The 22,379-nt window shown below is 41.7% G+C and overlaps 2 protein-coding genes across 2 annotated transcripts; one reads left to right on the top strand and one right to left on the bottom strand.

Moving 5' to 3' along the window:
• Positions 1 to 603: 603 nt before the first annotated feature.
• Positions 604 to 20,619, bottom strand: gatb (glutamyl-tRNA(Gln) amidotransferase, subunit B). Its single transcript, XM_037099652.1, has 13 exons — positions 20,328 to 20,619; positions 17,871 to 18,024; positions 17,671 to 17,784; positions 11,647 to 11,845; positions 9,963 to 10,085; positions 9,729 to 9,842; positions 8,089 to 8,173; positions 7,165 to 7,209; positions 6,592 to 6,784; positions 6,249 to 6,382; positions 1,351 to 1,429; positions 1,116 to 1,250; positions 604 to 1,022 (listed from the first exon to the last, which is right to left on the bottom strand). Exons 1-13 carry the CDS (start codon positions 20,474 to 20,476, stop codon positions 897 to 899), a joined length of 1,650 nt encoding a protein of 549 aa, XP_036955547.1. The 5' UTR covers positions 20,477 to 20,619; the 3' UTR covers positions 604 to 896.
• On the top strand, positions 20,600 to 21,861 carry dctpp1 (dCTP pyrophosphatase 1). The gene has a single exon (XM_037099667.1). It carries the CDS (start codon positions 20,727 to 20,729, stop codon positions 21,279 to 21,281), a length of 555 nt encoding a protein of 184 aa, XP_036955562.1. The 5' UTR covers positions 20,600 to 20,726; the 3' UTR covers positions 21,282 to 21,861.
• The last annotated feature ends 518 nt before the right edge of the window (positions 21,862 to 22,379 follow it).

Here is a 22,379-nt window from a genome sequence, read left to right as displayed (position 1 = left end):
TGAGCCTTTTCTTTCTGCATTTAGATAAAATGCACTTGATGTACAATTAGCAGCAAAGAGTTAACTGGCGATGGCACAGAATGGTAATTAACTTGTGTTAATTTCCTGTAGATAAGAATATTTAAGCAGTGACACAATTAAGATAAAGATGTGAAAAAGATCTGCACCTCATATTTAATGCACCATATACAAACATTACAGGGCAAATAACCTGCAGCAGCCACAAGAGGGAGCTCATTGATCGCTCTCCTCCCTGGATGACTCGAAGGTGGTTCCTGTTAAATCTCTTGATAAGGGAGCGCCTGTCGTGTCAGCAGTTTCATTTTCAGGCTGTCTGATATTTTTCAGGCCTCACAAACGACTATCAAGGCCAAGAAGGGCGGTGGACACTGCAACATAAAGTCATACTGAGAGGGTTATACTGAGTTATACGGTGGATGGCTTTGAGGAATCGTTCTCAAATCAATCTTAACAGGAATGTAAATCTAATTAGTTGTTGACTCGCAAGCAGATTTTAATCAAATGGAAACCCATTTACAGTATTTTGGGATTCACGGACGCCTTTTTCCCCCCAGACAAAATAAACTGATACAACACTGCCACTGAGAGTATTCATCTGAAAAGATTTATTTCTTTGTAAGGACATATGTAGTGTACATAAATACAGAAGATAATGACGGCTTTCTGGTGAAAACTTTGCTCAGTATTTACAAAAACTTCGATGGAAACTTAATTTTAAGCTCGACGATCATCAGTTAAATGAACCCACAGAAGATCTGGTGGACGTGATTGCTCTGCGTATCTGCATTTTCATACAGATCTCCATCATTTTGTCTTTCATGAAAGTCACACATGCCGCGATTTGACTCTGGATCTGTGATAAAAAAGTCCAACCTTCATGAAGTCAGCTCTTGTAAAATTGACCTCACCGAAACCGGGTCGGCCCGCCCTTTGGTCTCCTTCTGAACCAGCCCCATCAGCTTGTTCAGAACTTTCTTGTTTCCATTTCTGATGGCCTGGACCTAAAGACAAAACACAGAAAACACAAAAACCTCTCATACAAACAAAACAAAACAATGTAATCATGAGTAAGAGCGTAAAACCTGAGCCCTCACCTCATCCGGGTGCGAGTCCACCATCCTCTGGCAGATGCTGTGCAGCTGTGCGGCGTCACTAACGAGGCCCAAGTCCAGCTCCTGGATGATCTGTGGGGCCGTCTTGCCCGATGACCTCCACATCTCCTGGAACACCTTAGAGCAGAAAGGAGACACAGGTGAGAATGCAAACAATCCTTAGCTGGGGTGTTTGTACTGAGTGACAGATTGAAGGGGTTAACTGCAGCTCGCTGACCTGCTTGGCAACCGAGGAGGAGATGTGTCCCGTTTCCTGGAGCTCCAGCAGCTCAGCCAGGGCAGGAGGAGAGATTGGGCTGAAAACACAAATAATGACAGTTTATTAGGTGTCCTGAAAGAATATTTGATTTACATGAAGGAAGGAACGGGAGGAAGGAAGAGAGACAGCGGAAACATCAGACTGAAAGGATGGACTCCATCGACATTTGTGATTTGACTAAATGTGTTTGTCTTGCCGATGACTTGTTGATTCCCCGGGCTACCAGACAAACTGAATCAAAAAGCCTGTTAGAATATATTAAGCAGAGACACAGTTCCATTCAGTGCACTGCAGGCCAGACAGTCCGTCTCGAACTAAATGATTTTAAAGACGCTGGGAAAAATAGATGAAGAGTATCCATCTTTACAAACACAGCTTGGCGTGGTGGACGGTTTGTGTGTCAGACACAGTGGTGTACTTGGACCTGAGAGGGAACATGAGATGTTGCTTGGAGGCTCAGTTAATTGGAAATTTGATGAAAAATACATCCACATATTTGTGTTAAGGAGGAAAATAAATGGCAGGTAGGATTTCTAGTTGTGTGATACATATTTTTAGTAAATAAAAAATGAAATAGTAAGTTTAAAGTGACAAATACACTTTTAAAACACTAACCTGAAAGTACAGTTAGCTAAAGGTAATGAATACATTGTTATACAGTTAGCTAAAAGTGATCAACCAACAGTTGAAATAGCATTATTTGACAGTTAACATATGCTATTTCAACTGCACATTTAATAGCTTTAGCTAATTATTTCACCTTTAGCTAACAATTTTACCTGATCAGTATTTTTGCTTACTGTAACTGTTCATTCGGGAGGCTAAACAGTTGAGATAGTTAGTTAAAAGTACTGAATAAACAGGTTGTTTTTTTTAGCTAAAATGTATGTAAGTAGCTTAATGCATGAATACACAGTTAAAATTGTTAGCTAAAGTTGTAATAGTTACACTAAAGCTGAGATAGTTAGCTTAAAGGATTGAATACAGTTCAAATTGTTAGCTAAAGTTGTAATAGTTAGCCAGAAGAAGTGAACCAAATAGAAAGTACCAAACAGTACTAAATCATGCACTCAATAAACTGATCAAATAGTTAACTAAAATAGTAATAGTTCCCTAAATGTACCGAATACACATTTGAAATTGTAAGCTAAAGTTAAGTTATTTAGCCAAAATAAGCAAACAGAATAAAAAGCACTAAAAATACTTAAATATGGAAATATGTGGTGAATAAACTAGTTAAATGTACTAAACAAATAATCAAAATGGTTAGCTTGAAGAAGCCAAAAGAACAGTTGAGCTAGTTTGTTAAAAGTACTGAATAAACAGTTGAAATTGTGACCTAAAGTTAAACTAGTTTACTAAAAGTAATGGATAAACAGTGGAACAGTAACCACACATATATAGTTGAAATAATAACATGTAGTTCATAATCCCCTGATAAGGACATATTATATTTGAGCAGTGCCGGTGAGGGGGGGTCGCTTCTGAGCTCGTCTGGCTGCCTGTCAGACATAAAACACTGGGAGCCACTGAAGTGGAACGCCCTCATTATATTTGTTTTGAATTTTCTTAAATGTCTGTCTGCCATCGTGTCACCATCCTGCCACGAACCAGCCACCGCACTCGCAGTGAGTCGAGTCAAGCTGCCAGCACACCCGGCTACTTTTTTTTGTGAGGTGAAGCTGTGGAAGAGCGACTCATCTCAGCTGGTGGAAGCACCTGAATGAGCCCTTCCTGACACGTCCAGAGTTTCACCTCTCCGGCTGCCTGACCAAATATTCTCCCCAATTTCATATTCTACTTGAGTGAGACGGGCCAAAGGAGAATACAGCAGCAGACTGTCGTCATATTGACTCACACATGATTGTTAAAACTCCTCAAAACATTTTATTTTCAGGCCCAAAACACCATTTCATTCTTTATGTAACGACACACCCGGGTATACACTTTACAAGTTTTTAACTTTCTTATCTGCCTGTGGCTTTCAGCAGTTCTGCCGGCCACTCTTTGGTTGAAAGGATGAGAGTTAAGGAAAAAAAACAAAGCGAATGCAACACTGCACATATATAAAAACACCAGCTACTTTGTGGTTTTACTCACACACAAGTGGCGTCACGACCATCTGGCAATGGCCGATAAAGTAAAAAGCTCACAGCATCTGCACTGACGTCGAGTCATTACTCGTTTCAATTTCATGAGCTCTGTAATGACTCAGAGATGTTTTTATTCTGAGAAATTATCATATTTTTCAGAGGCGAACAATAGCGAAAATTACTCACTCGAATTAACTACTTGGAATAATGTGAGCGGACTCGATGATGCTGGAGTGAAGTTTCTAAAGTTGCGATCCCCCGACTGAGAGCTCGACAAACCCAGATGACCGCCCTCGTGTGTTTGTCACTGATAATCGTCCATTTAAGAAAATTGCCACGACAAAAATGAGTTGAAATTAGCGTCACGGGATGCCGTAAACAGAAACAGTGGGAGACTACACAGGCATCTTCTCCCTTTTTTTTTGAAGCACAAGCGTGAAAGGTACTGTGGCACCTTCTCTTTGTATCCAAATATTCAAATAAAAAGACTTCAATTCAAAATATGTTTTGAACATTTACAAAATGCAGCACGGTCCAGCTGACAGGGCTTCAGCTGGAGAGAAATCAAAACAAGACCTTCTTCCCCCGAAAAAGTAATGATCCCGCTAATGTAATTGGATTTGTCAAAACAGGCTCTTCCCTGGCAGCCTGTCAGTCTGTCGCAGGTGTTTTCTCATCATCAGACACAAAGCATCAGAGAATATTTATGATTTATGATGTCACACACGTCACTGTTGTACAGTATGTGACGCTCCAGTCAGTGTTTGTGAACACTTCCAATCTGATCATCCTTTGATCCTCAATCACTCCAAACCAGCTCAGTGCAAATTGGTTAAAACGGGCTTGATTTATCTTAGTGAAGCTGATTCACTGTCATTTTTTTTTAACAGAAATTGTAGCTTGATTGTGGAAACATTATTCTGAGCACCGTATGCCAGAGACAATATCTCTTCTTTTTGTGGCTAAATGCTCTTTAATCCAGTGCAAACCTTCTTGGGGGAACAGAGAGGAAGCAGTTCAATAACTCAGGTTTTTAGAGGCATTTCCTATTAAGCCAAGAAAAACTGAAGTATGGGTATGTTAACGTGTGTCATCCCCCAAAATTGGATTGATTAGATACGACTGCAGTGCATTTAAAAAGATGCATGAGGTGAATCGTTCATTCAGGTGGACCATTAAAGTTAATTTATGACTTCTCTGGACTGCTGTTGTTAGCCTATAGCTCCTGCTCCTGCCTACACAAGCCATTTCCTGCCTCTTCTGCTCACGGCCGCCCCACGTGAATACATCTCGTTGGGCAAAATTTGGTCCGACTTCATCGCCGTTCTTCTTATAACCATGCCACATACGCCAGTGATGTTTGCTGCCAGAACTCCCTCCACCACCTCAGTGTCCTCCTTATGTGCTGAATTGTTGATTTTAAGCATTTCGTGTTGATTCTGGCGCCCCCTACGGACAAAAGCGGAAGTGTTTCCACGTGCATTTGTTTCAAAATAGGCTTTTTAGCGGTATACCGATACTGATGATAACCTTGATATTTAACAATTAAATACTTATATTTTGCTCATAATACACGTGATAACACCATGTGAATGATCCAGTGTGTACGTTAGGCTTTTATGGTCTTTTGCTTTTGTACCGTTACAGACTCTTGTCTTCAGCTCCCTACACACATTCATCCTCAGCATTGTTTTCATTTGAATCTGATCCATTTGATCTGGAATTAGGAAGAGCTATATAAACTATATCAAAAGGGCCACTTGTCTCACTCATTGTCCTGTTTGCTTACAGTATGTAGGTCACATATAGACATCGGTATTAAACTGAGAGCGTTTCATAACCAGTTGAAAACTAAATTGTAGGACATATAACTGATCTACTGTTCATGTTTATCAGGAGGGGATTAGCTCTCCCTGCAGAACCCTCCTTGCTGCTAGGATTTTATGAAAGCTCCCTCAAAGAGCAGAGCTGTGTTTGCCAAATCTATCTGTATAACCATCTGCTTTAACTACTCAATTTCATGAAGTGTCTGAGACTGAAGTTTTGGTCTCCAGTTACATGATGTGGAGCTGAATGTCTGATACCAGATATAATAAAATCACTTTTGGGTGACATGAAATCACAGTTTTCACACATGAACACTTGAAGCATTGCCTTGTGACACCTTATAATAAAGAGAAAGCTTGACTGACACAGACCGAATCTGGAGAGTGAGGGGTTTTTCCTTAAATGCAATTTTTTGAGTGGCTTTTTTATGACTTCATTACAGACGGAGGAAAGATGACAGGATAGAAGGAGAGGGAGCAAGAGAGAGAGAGAGATGGGTGAGAAAGGTCAGACCTGAACTCGGTGCTTTGTGGTTCATGGTCAGGGTTATAACCTCTAAGCTACTTGAAGTGAATAGTTTGACCTTTATTTTTCTAACCTTTTCCTCTTCACCTCGCATCATTTGTCACACGAGGATTCAGTTTTTTGCCAGGAGGAGAAAAAAGCAGCAGTTGCGGTGAGTTCAGAAAAAGTAACCCATGACCTCGGGACTCGAAAGCTGAAAGCAGCCTCGACAAAGCGTCTGCCCACGTGTGTCTTTATCTTTACATGTTCCTTTCCACCTCCCGCATTCAAAATGTGCAACAAGCCAATCACAGGAGGCCTCAGAGGAGCCCTGAAATCTAAGACCTGATCACTGGCAGCAGTCAGACGCTCGCTTGATGGCATTATTAGAATATTGTGCAAGCGACATGCTGGGTTGCGTCCATGTCTCACCTCTGGCTCACATTCATGTCATGCAGTTTGAGGTGGCCCAACAGCTCGTTTGTCACCCAGCCAATCACCTTCCTTGGCTCCTTCTTGGTCGCCCTCAGCACCGCCTCAAAGTACTCCACCAGGCCGTCCTCGTTCTGCAACGAGAATGCTCTCAATCACTTCACCTGCATGTTATCTAATTAGGATCAAGCAGAGTCCAGCAGTGCACAGCTGCCTCTCGGATTCAAGCAGGACTTCATCCAAGCTGACTCCGCTCGGACTTGTTGGGGCGGCAATTAAAATAAAAGATGCAGGAAGGAGATTTAGTGAGGGAATCGACTCTCTCACCCACTTATAAACTCACCACCAGAGTGAAGCTGTGCTCGGGCAGGATGCCGTACGTTTCCACCAGCCTGTCTCTTTTGACACTGGGTAGCTCTGGCAGCCCTTCCCTTATCTTCTGCACCACCACCGCCTGGCACGCTTCAATGCCAGTGGGCAGTGATGCGTTATCCTCATACACAATCAGAGGGGGCAGGTTGGGCTCCGGCATAAACCTGAAAGAAAGGGAGGGAGGAGGGAGAATGCTTTATCAGCAGTACAGATAAGCTCGGAGAGGAGAGGGTTGGCTTTGGTTGGGATACTAATAGTCCTCTTGACACCACACTTGTCACATTTCACTTACTCCTCTAATCATTTGACTCCATCAGTCTTAAACCTGCCCACCTATCATTCCCCCCCTCCTAAAAATCAGATACCTTGAGTGATGTGTGTTTATTTCCTTCCATCTACCTGCCACTCAAGACGCTCTCGTCCTCTTTCAGTCCTCACTGAGGACAAGAGCGCCTCCTGATATCGTAACTGCACCTCAATAAGCACAAACTCCCGGGACCGAAACAAGCAGAGATATGTAGAGAGCCCACACACTCACACTCACCTGTAGTCCTGAAGACCCTCTTTGTCCCTCATGGGAACTGTCTCCCTGTGGGAAAAGATGCACACATCAGAAATTAAAAATATTTTGGTAGTAATGGCCTAAAGAATTCATGACAATGTGATTCCTGTTAGAGGTGCAATATGTAAGACCTGGCCACTTGTCGAATTCATACTTAAAATAGATAAAGTACCTGCTAACCGCTGCCAACTGTATCTGCTGCCAATAGCTAGTTAGCTCAGTTAGCTGTGCAGTTGGCAGTCCGGACTGGGAGCTTGGAGGAAGCTTGCTGGTTATTCTTTAAATGTTTTTTATTTTAAATTCGTACATACTGCACCTTTAAAAGTTTGCATTTTCTAAACTATCAACGCTTTGCACAAACCCTGCACCTGACCCCAGAAAATAATGTCTGTGTAGTGGTGATTTGCAAGAAAACTAAAACAAACAAACATGTAAAAGCACATTACGAAAAAAAAATATATAAATAAAAAAAAGACTGGGAACATGTGAGCGCTGATGCCTTCCAGTCAAACCAGTGTTGTTGAATCTCAAGCCACCTTCACAGGAACTAACAAAAAAAATAAATAAAATGGAGCCAGTCATATGTCGCCACTCTCTGTTAAACAGACTTCACCATGTACCTTGGACACGGCCTCATGGGAATGAGGCAGAGCACCAGAAGATGATCAAGGCCTCAGCTGTGTGCGAGCTGGCTCATTCTGAGAGCTCATAAGCCTGTGAGTAGCACATAGCTCACAGATAACACAGGATGACGGCGGCATCCAAATGGCTCTATTCATCATGATTACCATGATGGTTCTTCCTCAGCAAAAGCTCAGGACTAATGAACCAGGCACAGATCCCAGTCAGAGGGGGCCGCGGTAGCTCAGGCTTGGCAATCGCGGCCCTGCTCTTTCATCTTCTTACCCTGATTTGGAATCGTACGTCCGGGTCTCGTTTTGCACCGTCCCCCCTCTCTGCAGGACATCGATCTGTCTCTGGATCTCGTAGTCTGGTGATGTAAGGGAGAGCGCGTACGCAAACACAGACAGTTTTACTCACAAACACTGAAATGCACAAATGACATTTTGTGGTAAATACCGAACATCTGCTGTGATGTACTGGCAATCCTCAGGTCTCTGACTGCTGCTGCTGCCACATTATAACTGTGATAAACGATGTTTTTCTCCATGACTTTTAAATACCAATCCAGCGGCAGAGTGAATGTGATACAACTTTATTGATAAATAATTCAAGCACAGTGCCGCGCCACGTCCAGGCGTACTTAAAATCCTGCATGTAAGGAGCTGAAATTTTCTGGCAGCGACTCTTTGTCAGCTATTTAAGAGCAGCTCCATCAACAGTCAGTGAAGTCAGACTCGACTTTAAAATCTATGCTTTTTTAAGTGAGCAGCTGCCAGAAGCCAATTCAGCTCCTATCACACAGTTAATTGTTTGTGACTGGTTGTCAGTCCCAGACGTACTGCTTCACAAGTTACTGTCAATATTAACTAAGCTTCCTGTCTTAATGTCTCTTCATAAATACAGCTAACTGGTTTTCATTTAAAAACAACAAAACAAACAGCAAAAATCTCTTTTAAAAAGGAAATGAAAGTTTTTTCTTACACCTGACAGATCAGAGATGTATATCATTGGATTTTATATTTCCCTTAATGTCTATGTAGCAATGTAGATTTAGTTACTAAAGACCTACAGAGGTAGTTTGAACTATTTTACAGTTCATACTGTTGGGTCGTTGTGGTTCTCAATCTTTTCAAGTCATTCTAAAAGTGAGAAATGAAAAAAAAGGAGGTTTGTTTTTTTGTGTGTCCATTCTGAACTCACGGGCAACCCCCATGGTTTAATTGATAACACATCATATGTTATTATCTTATCATACGTTTTGGATGTAAAATCTTGTGCAATCCGCAAAATACCATTTAACTAAAGCTGTGGAGTACAAAATGTGTCCCTCTTAATTATAGTGTGGAAGTATAAATAGCATGAAATGGAAATACAAAAGGGAATTCAAAATAAGTTGCAGATTCAGTCTTAGTCAGGACCTGTTTCCAAGCAACAAGACCAGACTTACCCGAGTCCAGTCCGGACCTGGTCAAGATGTAGCCTCGGACGTAACGACCCACAAAACAGTAAAATGTTGTTTTTACACCACAATTCTTTTTTTTTCCCGCTCTAGAGGTGTTGGTAGGCAGATTTTGTTAACTCTAATAGAGCTAAGCTAGCTGTTTTCCCCCCATTTCCATTTTCTTTTTGCTGAGCTCAGTTGGCTGGCTGCTGTCAAAATGTCAAAATTTTCCTTCAAGTACAGTATTTGAGTAAATGTACTTTCTTAGCTTTTACTACCGATTTGCAGCACACATATACTTCCACACAGACAAACTCTATGTAATTCCTCCAGGGTGACAGAGCACGCAAATGTCGACTCATAAAACGGTCTTTACTTTTCCGCCTGTGGGCAATCATGCAGCCAGCTGAGACTCATTCAGATGGAACAGTTATCCAGCTACGCTTCCTTTAAGTTTTGAACCATTTATAAAAGTGTTTACCTATAGCCCTGGCCAGATATCGGGCACTGTTGATGTTCTTCACCTCTGTCCTGGTGCCCAGCGGCTCGCCCGGTCTGTGGACGGACACGTTGGCATCTACTCTCAGCTGACCCTCTGTGGAGGGAGACGGGGAAGAAGCACACTCAGTGGGAAAGGAGTCTGGGTTTAGAGGTATGACAGCTCAGAAAAAAATAAGAGGGAAGAAGGCAGAGAGACAGAGAGTGATTTCCATACCAGACATGTTGCCTTGACAGGTGCCCAGGGCTTGTAGGATGAGCTGAAGCTCTCTGACAGCTGCAGCAGCCTCCTCTCCACAGCTCATTTCTGGCTCCATCACCAGCTCCATTAGACCTACACCTGACGCATGTGAAGACAGCTGTGTTGTACATCTCTGAGGTATCCATCCCATGGTGCTTTGTGACAAACCCCAACAGCTCTTGCCTTGTGAGCACTTTTAAATCCATGTAATAGTGTCTGTCTGACGTGTTTTCTTCCAGATTAAAATGTTCTTCCTTATTGTCAACAAATTTCATGTGTTAGTACATTGCTGTCTCACCTACTGTCTATGGCACTCAGGACTAAGCCCATTTGTTCAAACTAGGGCTGCACCTAATGATCTTTTATTAATCTTTATTAAATATATAAACTTTAGTTTTTAAAATGTCAGAAAATGGGTGAAAAATCTCAAATACTGTTCCCCAAAGCGCAAGACGATGTCCTGAAATGTGTTGTTTCTCCCACCATTTCCCTAAGATATTAAGGTTACTGTGATAGACAAATAAAGAAACCAGACAATATTCACATTTTACTCATTATGACCTGGGGAGAACATTAAAAATGAATTCTAACGGCGAAGACATCATTTGAAATCGCCTCCAAAAACCTGAGGGTTTTCTGAAAAACTTTTTTTTATTAGCAACATTCACTAAAACTTTCATTTCTCAGCCTCTGGAGCAGATAGAAATTTGAAATAAGAAAAACATTTATGAGCTTAAGACCTTGGCTTTAAAAAGGGAATTGTTGCCAGTAACGAAACACAATATTTTGTCACATGTCTTGAAAGTGACAATATAATCCAAATCATGCTCAGGATCTAAAGGCTGAATCACATAAAGGAATCACCCGGTCTTCAAGGTGTATAAAAATGTTTCATTTAATTTTAATGGATTAAGAAGCTGCAATCAGAGAATATTTACTTTCTTTTTACTTAGAAAAACTACTCAAAAACATTTTTTTATCACTGCCAACGATGTCTTATGTCTTAACCCGTGTTGTGTTATGGCTGTTATTTATTAGAGAGTACAAACTGATGCAGATTCTTATAAAAGTCCAGTAAATATGTTTCAATAGAGGGTCATCTTTTTCCAATTCTAGTGGCTGGCTGTTACAGATCTGACAATCTCAAATTATTTCTATGCGGTTATGGGTGGTTTGAATTTAGAGTGACACAGTGCTACTGACTTTGATCAAAGATTTGATTTGATTGAATTAAGGGAAACTGTTGAGGTAAGTGCTCTACTGAGTGCCACTCTAGTTTTATAGTTCAAGTTTAATTTCCTTAAAAAAAAAAAAAAAAAAGAACCCGGGCACTGTATTTTATAGAGAACTCAAACAGTGGTAAATGTAGTAATGAAGTGGAGTTATTGGGCTCCATTTTCAGCCAGAGGGGCGTTTACTCAAAAATAAACTACAAAGCCCATGTTCAAAGTGATAAAGGAGCATGTCATCCAGTGCGAAGGTGTGGCTCATTGATGTGTTTTGAGTAGCTTTTTGGATAACAATGACAGTCTGTGGCAGGGAGGGATAAGCTATATGAGGCTGTGGCTACACTGAGGACACACTAGTATTATTAATTTATGGTCTTCACTGCGAAAATATAAAATACCCACAGACTTATCCTAATGCTTTCAGACATTACCTGCTCTGTTGAGGTCTATGAGTGTCTGGCTGCGGACGTCATCGTGGAGGCTCTTGCCGCTGTCCTGCTCCAGCTGAATCTGTTTGATGCTGACAGTTTTTCTGATCATCTGATTCCTCTTTTTTCCTCCCAGTAGGCTGTAATTCAACACGCCGTCTACCGCGATGGCCCGCCGCTGCTGAGTGATCTGGTATCCAGCCTGAAATTAATAAAAAAAAAAGAAAAAATACTGCCTGATATGAAGAAAAACTTCTGAGCAGAGGGATCGTGGAGTAAATAAGAAAAGGACTCAAAACCACAATGTTTGCCGGCTGTGTTAGTGTAAGCTATGCCGAGTCGATGTGGAGAACAGCAACGTCGACTTAGAAGAACTTAAGGTCCTCCGAGAGGCAATTTGCAGTATAGAACATGAAGACACATCAAAAGCACAAACAAAACAAAATGTGAGCTATTTGCACAGACCGAATCCCACATGAAATAACTTCCTTGAAGAGAGCATTTAAGGTGGCTGCACTCGTACGCATGATTAAAAATTCAAACTATTAAACACAGGGGAATAATGTGTACAAGACCACCTTTTACGTCTCTCATAGATTACAAGACTCTTTTGCTAACTGATATCCTCCTAGTTCACTCTGTAGATAAAGCTGGGGTAAATTGTTATGAATATAAATGGTCCAGTTTAACTTGGAAACCTTTCTAATGTTGGCCTCTGATATGTATGTCCAATGCAAAATCCATTGATGGTAACTGTTAATGTTAACCAACTGGGTGTCTGGATGTTTATTAGACATGGGGTGGCAACACAATCACCAGAATAAATGTTGGCAATTTCTGCAAATGAGAACGTTGAAACTTTGGCGGTGCTCTGGAAAAGTTTCTTTGGCAGCTGAAACACAAAGAACTGGTTCCAGAGAAGGGACTGGCTCCGAACTAGCAGCAGAACCGGCTTGGTGGAAAGGGGGTAAATGTGATCATCATCGGACTTTGAGTGGATGAGTGAGATGATTCCCTCCTTTGTGAGCAGGAAACCCATCAAACTATGGCAGCGAGAATACCGTTTCCTCGAGTCAGTGCTAAGTGTTACAGTCAGTGAGATAAAAAAACAAACAAAAACAAAAAACGCAGTGGCGGCTGATTGGCTGAACCGTCATTAAAAATTTCTCTCAAGGTCCCCACTCACAAAAGCAGGAGAATAATAAATATTTCACCTGCTCTTATATTCCTGAAAGAATCCTGGCTGCCCCCCGGTGTTAATCTCCCTCGTTACTATGGCAACCCCATCACAGGACCTACACATTAATCATAATTATGCTAAAGAGAGCGAGGCCGTGGGAGAGGAGATGGGAGGGGGGGGCCTGTTAGTCACTGGCTCTCTGTACAATGTGGCTGATCGACACAATCAATCACCTCCACAGCTCCATCAAAAGAGGGAAAAAAAGTGACACATTATTGGAGACTTTATTGTTTGATATCTGTTCTTTAAATCTTTAAATCTGCTGGATTTTGTGAATAATGTCGCAATTTTGTCTCTGCTGGTTGAAGCACACAATACGGTACATTAGGGAGCGTCTCTATTAGTGAAGCCTATTAGCATTTCCTGCATAATAAATCAACAACTGTTGCCGCATAACGAAGGACGAGGAGAGTCTGTTGTTAATAAGATTTCCTGGTAGCCACATTAAGTTTCCCCCACTTTACACTCTGACAGCAGTTTGAGCCCTAATGAGCAGTGATGCTCCAAACACTTCCTGCGACTCCTTCTCCTCCCATTTTCACATCCAAAAGATACGGATGTGTGCCAGCTCACATACTGTACACGCGCGCAGACACACATGCACGCTCAAAACTAATTTCCGTGTCGTGAGCCACCAAGTCATTTCCTGACTCATTTTAAAGTCACTAAACAAACCGGTCGGTCATCTCATTACTCATGCCCGCACACTGGTGTTCCTCTCAGCGACCCACAAACACTCATTGCTCTCATTAAACACATGTCAAGGCTTCAACAGCCAGGCCACGTCTGTTTATTTGGAGGCTTAATATCTCAAGGAAACTGTCGTTATTTGATTTTTTGCTGGTATGCTAGTGTGTGGAGCTGCGTTTTATTAAGAGGCTGTTAAAAACTTTATGCGTGTGTCTTTCCCTGCGATTTCAATCGGAAGAAGGGAACGCTCGTTGGGCAGCGGCATTAATCATTTAATGAGCAACTGTGGTGTTTTACAAAATGCAATCAGGGATTTCTAGTGGAACATATCAATAATGTACAACGCAATTTACAAATGTATTCTTCAAGGGCGGGATAATTTCTCCCTCGGTCCTGCTACTTGTTTGGTTTTATGAGCATAGATTAAAGTCAGACTTTGTGTCGGATGTGAGAAATGTCCCATCGTCTGCATAATTAAAGCCACTGTGACTCCAACTATCAAACTGGAACAGATCACTCTTTTTTTGAGCAGCTGATGAGATCAATGCAAACGAAATAATTCTAAACAAGGCAACAGCAGGTACTGTGCAGTTAATTTAAAGGACAAATAAAGGCTCAGTCTCAACCTGCTGGCATGACTTGTTTGGGAAATGTCGCTGAGAAATAAAAACTGTAAATCGAGCATTATCGCCCCTGCTGTGTGTGTCAACTGTTGAGAATTGTTCCAAAAGAAGGTGATGCAATCTCTGGTAAACACACAATGGAGCAAGAGGAACCCGGCAATAAATCCAGCACTTCTGGAGGGGATTTCGCTGGAATTTTCAAGATGTATGGACTTTTCTTGGGGAGATAATGTATCCCCCTGCCATGGCGATTAAAATATGTGCTGCTGCAACTGTGTGATAAGTCTGTGAAATATTAAATGGGACAAAACGCTATCTGTGAAGATCGACAGGAAGCCGTTGCGCTCCATCAAGCCTTATCGGTCACATTTTTCACAATGAAGTCAAGTTAGAAAAGCAGAAACTAATCAGAAATGCATAATAGATTTCAGCGCAATCAAAATGTCTAATGTCTGGTCAATATAGTGCAATAAAAATGCCAGCTTGAGCTCTTTTTCAGTGTACTGCTTGCTTCTTAATGAGGGTCCTCTATTTTCAAGCCAGTTTCTGTGAAATACTACAAAAGGGAAAAGAAAATATGTCTCTTCGGTTCACTACATAATTATCCTCCTCATTACCTTGCCCAAAGCTGTATAAGCATAATATCCCACCACAGGAAAGAGCGACTTCAAAAAAAGTTTTTAAAAATCGACTTTCTTTATGAGAATTTCTAGATTTATGAGAGGAGGTCTCTGTGGGGCAAAGTCACTGCAGAGTTCCCATGACATTTTCATCTAAGCTTTAAAATGTCACTCATAATGGCAGTAAAATTACCCCGGGGCTCTGAGGGGTGGTGAAACCTTGCCATGCGAGCACTCCATTACAGAGAGCAAAGTGAACATCACTTGGACTGTTAAATGGAAACATCAGTGTTAAAAAGTTTTTTTTTTAAATATTTAAATACCTTTAGCACTGTCTTACCAAACTAAGGATAATGTCATTCCTCATCGGCAAACATGTCTGATCTACTTCACTGATTATTTAATTAACAGAAGTAATTATGAAAATCTGCAATAGGAGGAATTTACAGCTGCAATGAGAACGTTTTTGCCACTTAGGGGAGCAGCCGAAAAATTAAACATCCGGCAGTTACAGAGCAACATTCGTTTGGAATTGTGTTTCTGGCTACCTGATGAAAGTAAGTCCAATATTCACTCTCATTTAACTCTGTTTTTGGTCTCTCTACATGATAAAAAAAAAATCTGTCTTTTTTAGCTGCTCCAATGTGTTCACCAGCTTGTCGGTAACTGTCTGCTGTTTGTTGCTGAAGAGGCAGAGTAAAGTGGGTATTTGGAGCCCTTCACTAAATAAAACACACGCCTGCAGTAGCCCAAAACGACCCTATGAGAGTTGTGAGCCAGACAGCTTTAACAGGAAGCTGAAACTCACTATAAACCTCCATGAAAATTGAGGGAAGCTGCAGATTTGTGTGATAATATAAGCCCCTATTTTATACTGTTGTTTATTGGGTGTTCAGCTGAAGCTCAGAGGACAGAAACAAGATCAATAGACTGATCAAAAAGGCAGGATCCATTTGGATCCATCCCTGACTTGGAAGAAGTGATCATGGAGCAAAGAATGGGTAGGAAGCCTGTCTGACCGGAAATGATCATCCGGTGTGCGATGTTTTAGCGAGCTGAGAGCTCTTTTAGCAACAGGCCTGTTTTGCCGCTGGTGCTCCTCAGACAGACTCGAGGAAGGGTTTACTATTTCTCAATTACTCGATTACAATTCGATGGTTCTTGATGCATCTCAGAGTGCTGCATCCTTAATTTTATATGACTGCACACGGCTACTTTGTCATCTGTAAAATTCCCTTTTTATTTATAAGGTTTGGCTCAAAATCAGACTACAACAGTCTTTAAAAACTGCATCTTTCCAATACCCATATCTGTGTAACCCACCTCAGTACATAAACATTACATAAACAACAACATAAATCTGTCTGCAGTGCATTACGTAAGTGCTATAATCTAAAGAAATATTGTTTTCACATAGCAGCTCCACTTACTGAATGTGGCGAACACCACAAACATGACCCTGCTGCACACATGTGACAGTGCCTCCTCAATTCTTGGCCGATTAGCCGGGCCTGCTGTGACAGTTATTCTTTATGGTTGCAGACATTAGCTTCAGATGAAAACAGATAATGTGGTGAGTAACTGTGAGGCAGATTCGTCCAGTTCATGCTTCCTTTCCAAGTTCATAAAAATCTGATATTTGCACAGATGTCCACTTTCAAAATACTGCGTTCTCTGTCCCTCGCTGCAGATATCTGCCTCCAGTATCTCCTGAGCCGGATGTCCGCCCACAATTCAATGCAAGTAAACAATACTGCTACAGCTTGGGATAATTTGATTTAATAAAAACATTAAAGCTGCACTACTCCATTTTCTTTATCACCAATAGGTCAAAAAATTGTAACGTGAAGCTGATGACAGCGAGGTGAATTACTGCAAACTCTGCAGCTTCCTTCAGCTCCACTGAGTGTTTTAGCGTCTTTCAGCTCATCGTTTCACGGTCTACATCATTACAGTTTTGGTTGACTCTCATCACTGTCATTTCCAGCCATAGGCGGCGGATAGTTCAGCAAAAAACAAAGCTAAAAGGACAGTGACTATTAGACGTTCTATTAGCATTGACTTAGTAGATTAATGCTAACATTGCTCTGTGTCTGCCAGATGTTCTGCTTCCCCTGCAAGTGGCCAAATTGTATAAATAAATTCATCAATATTGCTTTACAAGAGTGTACTTAAAGTAACTATATGAGGAGTTTCCAGTTTCCACCCACTCTAACAGGATGGCTGGTATCCAAGTGAAGTCCATTATGGTTAACAACTCAAGATCAGAGTCATTTAAGCTTCCAAAATTGTTCTTTTTAATTAAATATTTAATTTTCATCTCTTATCATTAGCGCAGACAGTTCATAATCAAACACATCACACCCAGAATTGTTCAGACAGACGGCACTACCTGGGGTTTTACGACTCGAATAATGACTCAAAATTATGAGAATAAAAAGAAAAGCTATGCCCAAATTATCAGCAGAGGAATGGAGGAGGAAATGACCTGTGGATAATGTAAAAAAATAGGAGTGCACTGGAGGAAATGAGCTGGTAAGTGAGAAAAAATACCGGCCATTTTCTTCCAACAGCTTTCAGTGTCATTCGTCTGTACGTGTGGCAAATAGCATTTTTGCTGCTTCAGCAAGACTTGCTCACTATTTCAATTAGAGCTCACGGTGGGGAGAGTTCACGGGGAGGGTTGTGATGGAGAAGCTGGAGGCAGAGGATGGGTTATATCAGAGCAGAAGCAATGGTACTGCGCGATGTTCAGGACAACTGTGCTGCTGTTTGTCAGATAAGGTTACCCCTGCTAATGCCTGAGCTATCAATCTCCCACCTATTAGCAGGAGACAGGGAGCGGAAAACTCACAGGGAGGTCAGCGTAGAAGTAGTGTTTCCTGTCAAAAAACGACTTCCTGTTTATGGAACAGTTGAGAGCCAGTCCCGTCATCACCGCTGCCTCGACACACCGTTTGTTCAGCACCTGGGGACGCACAGAGGGAGGTTACCTGACAAGAAAGCCATCACAAACACAACAGGTTAACGGTGTTTGTATTAAACAACACTCACGGGTAATGTGCCAGGCAAGGATGCATCGAAGAAAGACACCAGGGAGTTTGGAGGCGCTGAGAAGCGAACCGATGAGCCGGAGAATAGCTTGGTGTTGGAGTTAATCTGGGCGTGGATTTCCAAGCCCACGACTCCGATCAGATGCTGGGGAGCACTGAGGCAGAGAGGAGCAGGACAGAAACAAATGGAAAAAAAACTTTTCTTTACAGGTAGACTGAGGATAACAACATCAGACAAAAAAGTGGCTGTGTAGCACGGCGGGGGAAAATACTTCTTTCGGCCCGGCTGACAGGGGTCCATTAAAATACAGAGACTTCAAAGAGAAGCCGCCACTACATATTAATTGTGAGCAGTCAAGAGGATGTACTGTGTTCACACTGGAAAATAAATATAATGATAAAAGTCAGAATGCAGACTACAAAAGGCTTGATTCTTGACTGTGCTTTTGATGTACACCATCATCTCATAATGCAATGCACAAAGGAAATAGAGGCACTGCTCACAGCTTCAAAAAAAAATATTAAATGCAAGCAAGAAGAATTAAATCTTTAAAGAGACATTTTGCTTTTTCTTTGTGAAGTTTATTATGTGTCAGTGGCTCAGTTTACTTGACATCCGATGGCCCACTTGTATCATTTTACATTAGTATAAAACTTTTGTTGATTTGTCTTTTATGCCTCTTGTACATTAACTGCAAAAATACTGGATACATATTATATAACTACTTTGCAGTACGGAACTGGGACACAGCTTTCAAATAATGTCTCCTCTGGCACTGCCCTCCTTGTTTGGTGTGGGGGCTTAATTTGTGTTAATGTGATTAGGCGTTGCAGTTTAAATTTAATTTGGAATTAAGCACTGCTCTAGACGGTTGGATGGGGTCAAGGCCACGCAACTTCCCCAATTTTTCACACGAAGATCTGTTTACTTCTCATGGTGTACCGCTGAACGTGTTAACACTGTTGTATAATGTCTTGTGTGGCTCTGGACGGAGCTGTCTAAAGGAATTAGCCCTAGCAATGTTGATCATGGCCCCTGATTAACCCACAACACAAATTAGCTGTTCATCAACCCTCTCAGTGCATGTGTACATTTCTGGAATAACATAGCTTTTTGATTCGTTCCTCTGATTAAACCAGAGCCTGACCTATACTTGACCTTTGAGGGTTGATGCAGAGACCAATATCAAAAAGTCAAAAACTCTGTTGTTGATATATCAGCTGATATGCATAGGTACCTTTGCATTCACCTCTAAAATATGGTAAACAAACACATGAGATAAAGATATGTAATGAAGTAAGATGTTTTACAGTTTAACATCAAACTTAATATGAGTTCAAGCATCATTTTTGCCTTATGATTTTCAAAAATATAGATACTAGATACAATCTGGGCCTATAATATTGGCCATCCGATACAGAGGTAAAGTTCTATATAAAAGAATTAATGTAGGAATACATAATCATTTAAGCTCTGTACTACAATCTCAAACTAGACACCCTTGCTCACTGAGACCCTTTCCCAAGACAGCATCTACTTATATGGCCCTTTATCGTGTCAGTTTATATTGTATATGACAATCACATTGCCTCAGTGGGCTTTACAACCCGTACAGTGAAGGACATCCTCTGTCCTTAGACCCCTTGATGCAAGTGAGGAAAAACATTCAATGACATTACAAAAAAACTCATTGCCTCAGAGTGTGACCTTGGTTACTGGGGATTTTTTGAGAGCCCACTTTGCCCAGCTGGTAAGTTAATACAGACAGACAGCTTTAAAAGCCTGGAGGAAGAGCCTTGGTTGAAAAATGTGAGACTGTAAAAGGCAGGGTCAAAAAAAAAAAAAAAAGAAAAGAAAAAGAAAAAAAAAAGATGCTACCTCATGGTGAATGAAGGATGCTGATTTTATTTATTTATTTAACTTTATCTATATTAAGGTCCAACTTTCTGTATATCACCATGTGTACAGCTTCATGTTGTTCTCTTTATAATAATAAAAAAAACCAAACAGTATTTTACAAGTGCCCGTACTTTATGAAAGTACAGGACTAAATCATTGGAATGGGAGAAACACAATATGAAGGAGCTACTCATGTAACCATAGCAACAGCACTTTTGCCTCAATCTTCGTTGCGAGTTGGTTAAATCACTCGTTTAACCAACGTATGGCTTAAACAGACAAACTTTAGATAATAACAAAAATATTAAATGACTATTTGATCACAACTTCCCTTTTCTTCAGTGAATTAGCGACTTGCAACGGTTTAAAAATGGAGGTCTCTTGATATACACGAAAGAAAATACTGTAACGTTACTCGGAGAAGAAGACGTCTTCGCCCTCCACTTATTTTATGATTTAGGACACCTTATCGTTTAATACTGCTACATACAGCTCGGTGGAGGAGACATGTCAGGGACACTGTAACACAAACCACTCCACTTTATCAGCCTCACTTACCTCTGTGCTCTCGGCTGCAGTTGACCGTCGCATCGTGAGCTCGATGTGCTCAAGCGTCTAACTACACACGACACTTTTGGATAAAATACAGATATTCGTTTGTTCATATTATGTAGCAGCTCGCTTGCTGCCACACAGGAGGCAGCCATGTTGTAAAGTGACAGCGAACAAGGGAAACGTAGTTTTTTTACGTGACATTTAATGCGTGCGAGTACGCCGCTGGTATTTGCTAAAAACTACAAAGCCCAGCCCTTGGTGGGATTCCGGTTTCCGAGTTAAGCTGCGTCATTTCCGTTTCAACAACTGGCGGGACTTCTCCTCATGGTGGCTGCTGAGTAGGTTGTTGACAGACCTCGAGAAGTTGTTTTCACGCAGCACAGGTGATTATTTTAATACAAGATGATGGCTACAAATGGAAAAGAAGCCTGCGGAGTAAATGGCGACGCAACATCGGTGTCGTCAAACGGCAGCAATGGCGCTTTTGCTAAGAAGTCACACTCAGCGGAGGTAAACGGAGCGGCAACCGAGGCGTCATGTCACCCCAAGCTCCAGAACGGTGGAGCCGGGCGGCCCGAGCGGTTCACCTTCACCAGCGAGCCCACCATTGAGGACATCAGGCGGATGCAAGCGGAGTTTACGGACGAGCGGGACTGGAACCAGTTCCACCAGCCCCGCAACCTGCTGCTGGCCATGGTCGGTGAGGTGGGAGAGGTGGCGGAGCTCTTCCAGTGGCGCGGGGAGGTGGCCGAGGGCCTGCCGGACTGGACCGAGTCGGAGCGGGAGCACCTGGCGCACGAACTCAGCGACGTGATGATCTACCTGGTGGAGCTCGCCGAGAAGTGTCGCGTCGACCTCCCCCAAGCGGTGCTGCGTAAAATGGCCCTAAACCGACAGAAGTACCCCGCCAGCAAGGTGCACGGGTCGGCCAAGAAGTACACTGAATACAAGGACTGAGCCCGGGTGTCAGTCACAGGGACGCTGGTTGCAATGACTGCTGGAGCTGCTCACAGACAACAAGCTGCAGTTTAACTCTGAACATTATCCACTTGGTTTAAATGTGCTTTCTTATGGGGTGTCTTGTTACATAGCTGTATGAATGCTCTTAACTTTTCTTTTTTTTAAAAAAACATTTTCTGTCACAAACATTTGTTAGCCCACATTATGCAAAGTCACAATCAGTAGGCAAAGGCTCTTGGGACAAACTGCGTGTTGGCTTTTATTGAGGTTGTTTTAAAGTCTGTTTTTATTCTGGTCGTCGAGTGAATCTAGGGCAATAAGAAAAGTATTGCTATTGTGCTGTGCCTTCAGGGAGTGTCTAGATGAAAATATTTTCTTTTTGAACATTTGAGAGATTGGCTGAAGTTTACAGCAAAGACGGAGCACTGGAAAAATTTGAAGAGTTGGAACTGATGATCACTGTCCTGACTAAAGAGGTTGAATTGTCTCTTTATCTGGTTTGGACCAACTCATTTTCTGTTTTTGTTCACAGCTGTCTTTTTTTCCTAAAGTAAAAAAAAAAAGAGCTATAATTCCATCCTGTGTGTTTTCACTTATTTGTCAGTCCGGTAAAACTGGTTGTGATTGGAGCAGCTGACAACACGCTGAAAGTTCAGATTGGAATTCAGCCCACACCAATAACCAATAATTATCCGCTTCTCCAGGCCTGTTCAGATAAGATATGCACACCTGAGGGTCAAAAAAAAAAAAAAGAACCAGTATTGCGAGCTTTGCCTGTGCTCCTTCGTCATCTTCTGTCTTTTATGCAAATAGTAAAACCGACTGTAAAGGAACATATCACCCCACTGCTTTAACAGAATGTGTAGATCCCTTTCTTTTCAGGTCCGTAAAAGCAGTTTGGCTTCGTGTTATCATCTCTCCTTATTGGCTATAATTTCAGTTAATTGTGCATCTCTGTGTTCGATATGAACGCAGCAGCCTGAAAAGAAATGTCCACTCAGTCTCCAGCTGTTTCAAGTGCATGACGCTGAGACTAATGCTCTAATAATACAGCAACATTGCCGGAGTAAATCCAGATTTCCTGACGGTCATAAT

This window comes from Acanthopagrus latus, chromosome 1, assembly GCF_904848185.1.
Source record: "Acanthopagrus latus isolate v.2019 chromosome 1, fAcaLat1.1, whole genome shotgun sequence".
Classification (NCBI taxonomy): Eukaryota; Metazoa; Chordata; class Actinopteri; order Spariformes; family Sparidae; genus Acanthopagrus; species Acanthopagrus latus.
Note: the sequence above shows the minus strand (reverse complement) of the source record. Positions and strands in the feature narration are given on the sequence as shown.

What these genes read in the sequence shown, in the direction of transcription:
- gatb (XM_037099652.1), bottom strand. Translation starts at nt 20,476, where the DNA reads ATGGCTGCCTCCTGTGTGGCAGCAAGCGAGCTGCTACATAATATGAAC. An exon ending in CTGCAGCCGAGAGCACAGAG is followed by an intron (nt 18,025 to 20,327) that starts GTAAGTGAGGCT and finishes TCTCTGCCTCAG; the next exon opens with TGCTCCCCAGCATCTGATCG. An exon ending in ACGTACGATTCCAAATCAGG is followed by an intron (nt 7,210 to 8,088) that starts GTAAGAAGATGA and finishes CTTTTCCCACAG; the next exon opens with GGAGACAGTTCCCATGAGGG.
- dctpp1 (XM_037099667.1), top strand. Translation starts at nt 20,727, where the DNA reads ATGATGGCTACAAATGGAAAAGAAGCCTGCGGAGTAAATGGCGACGCA.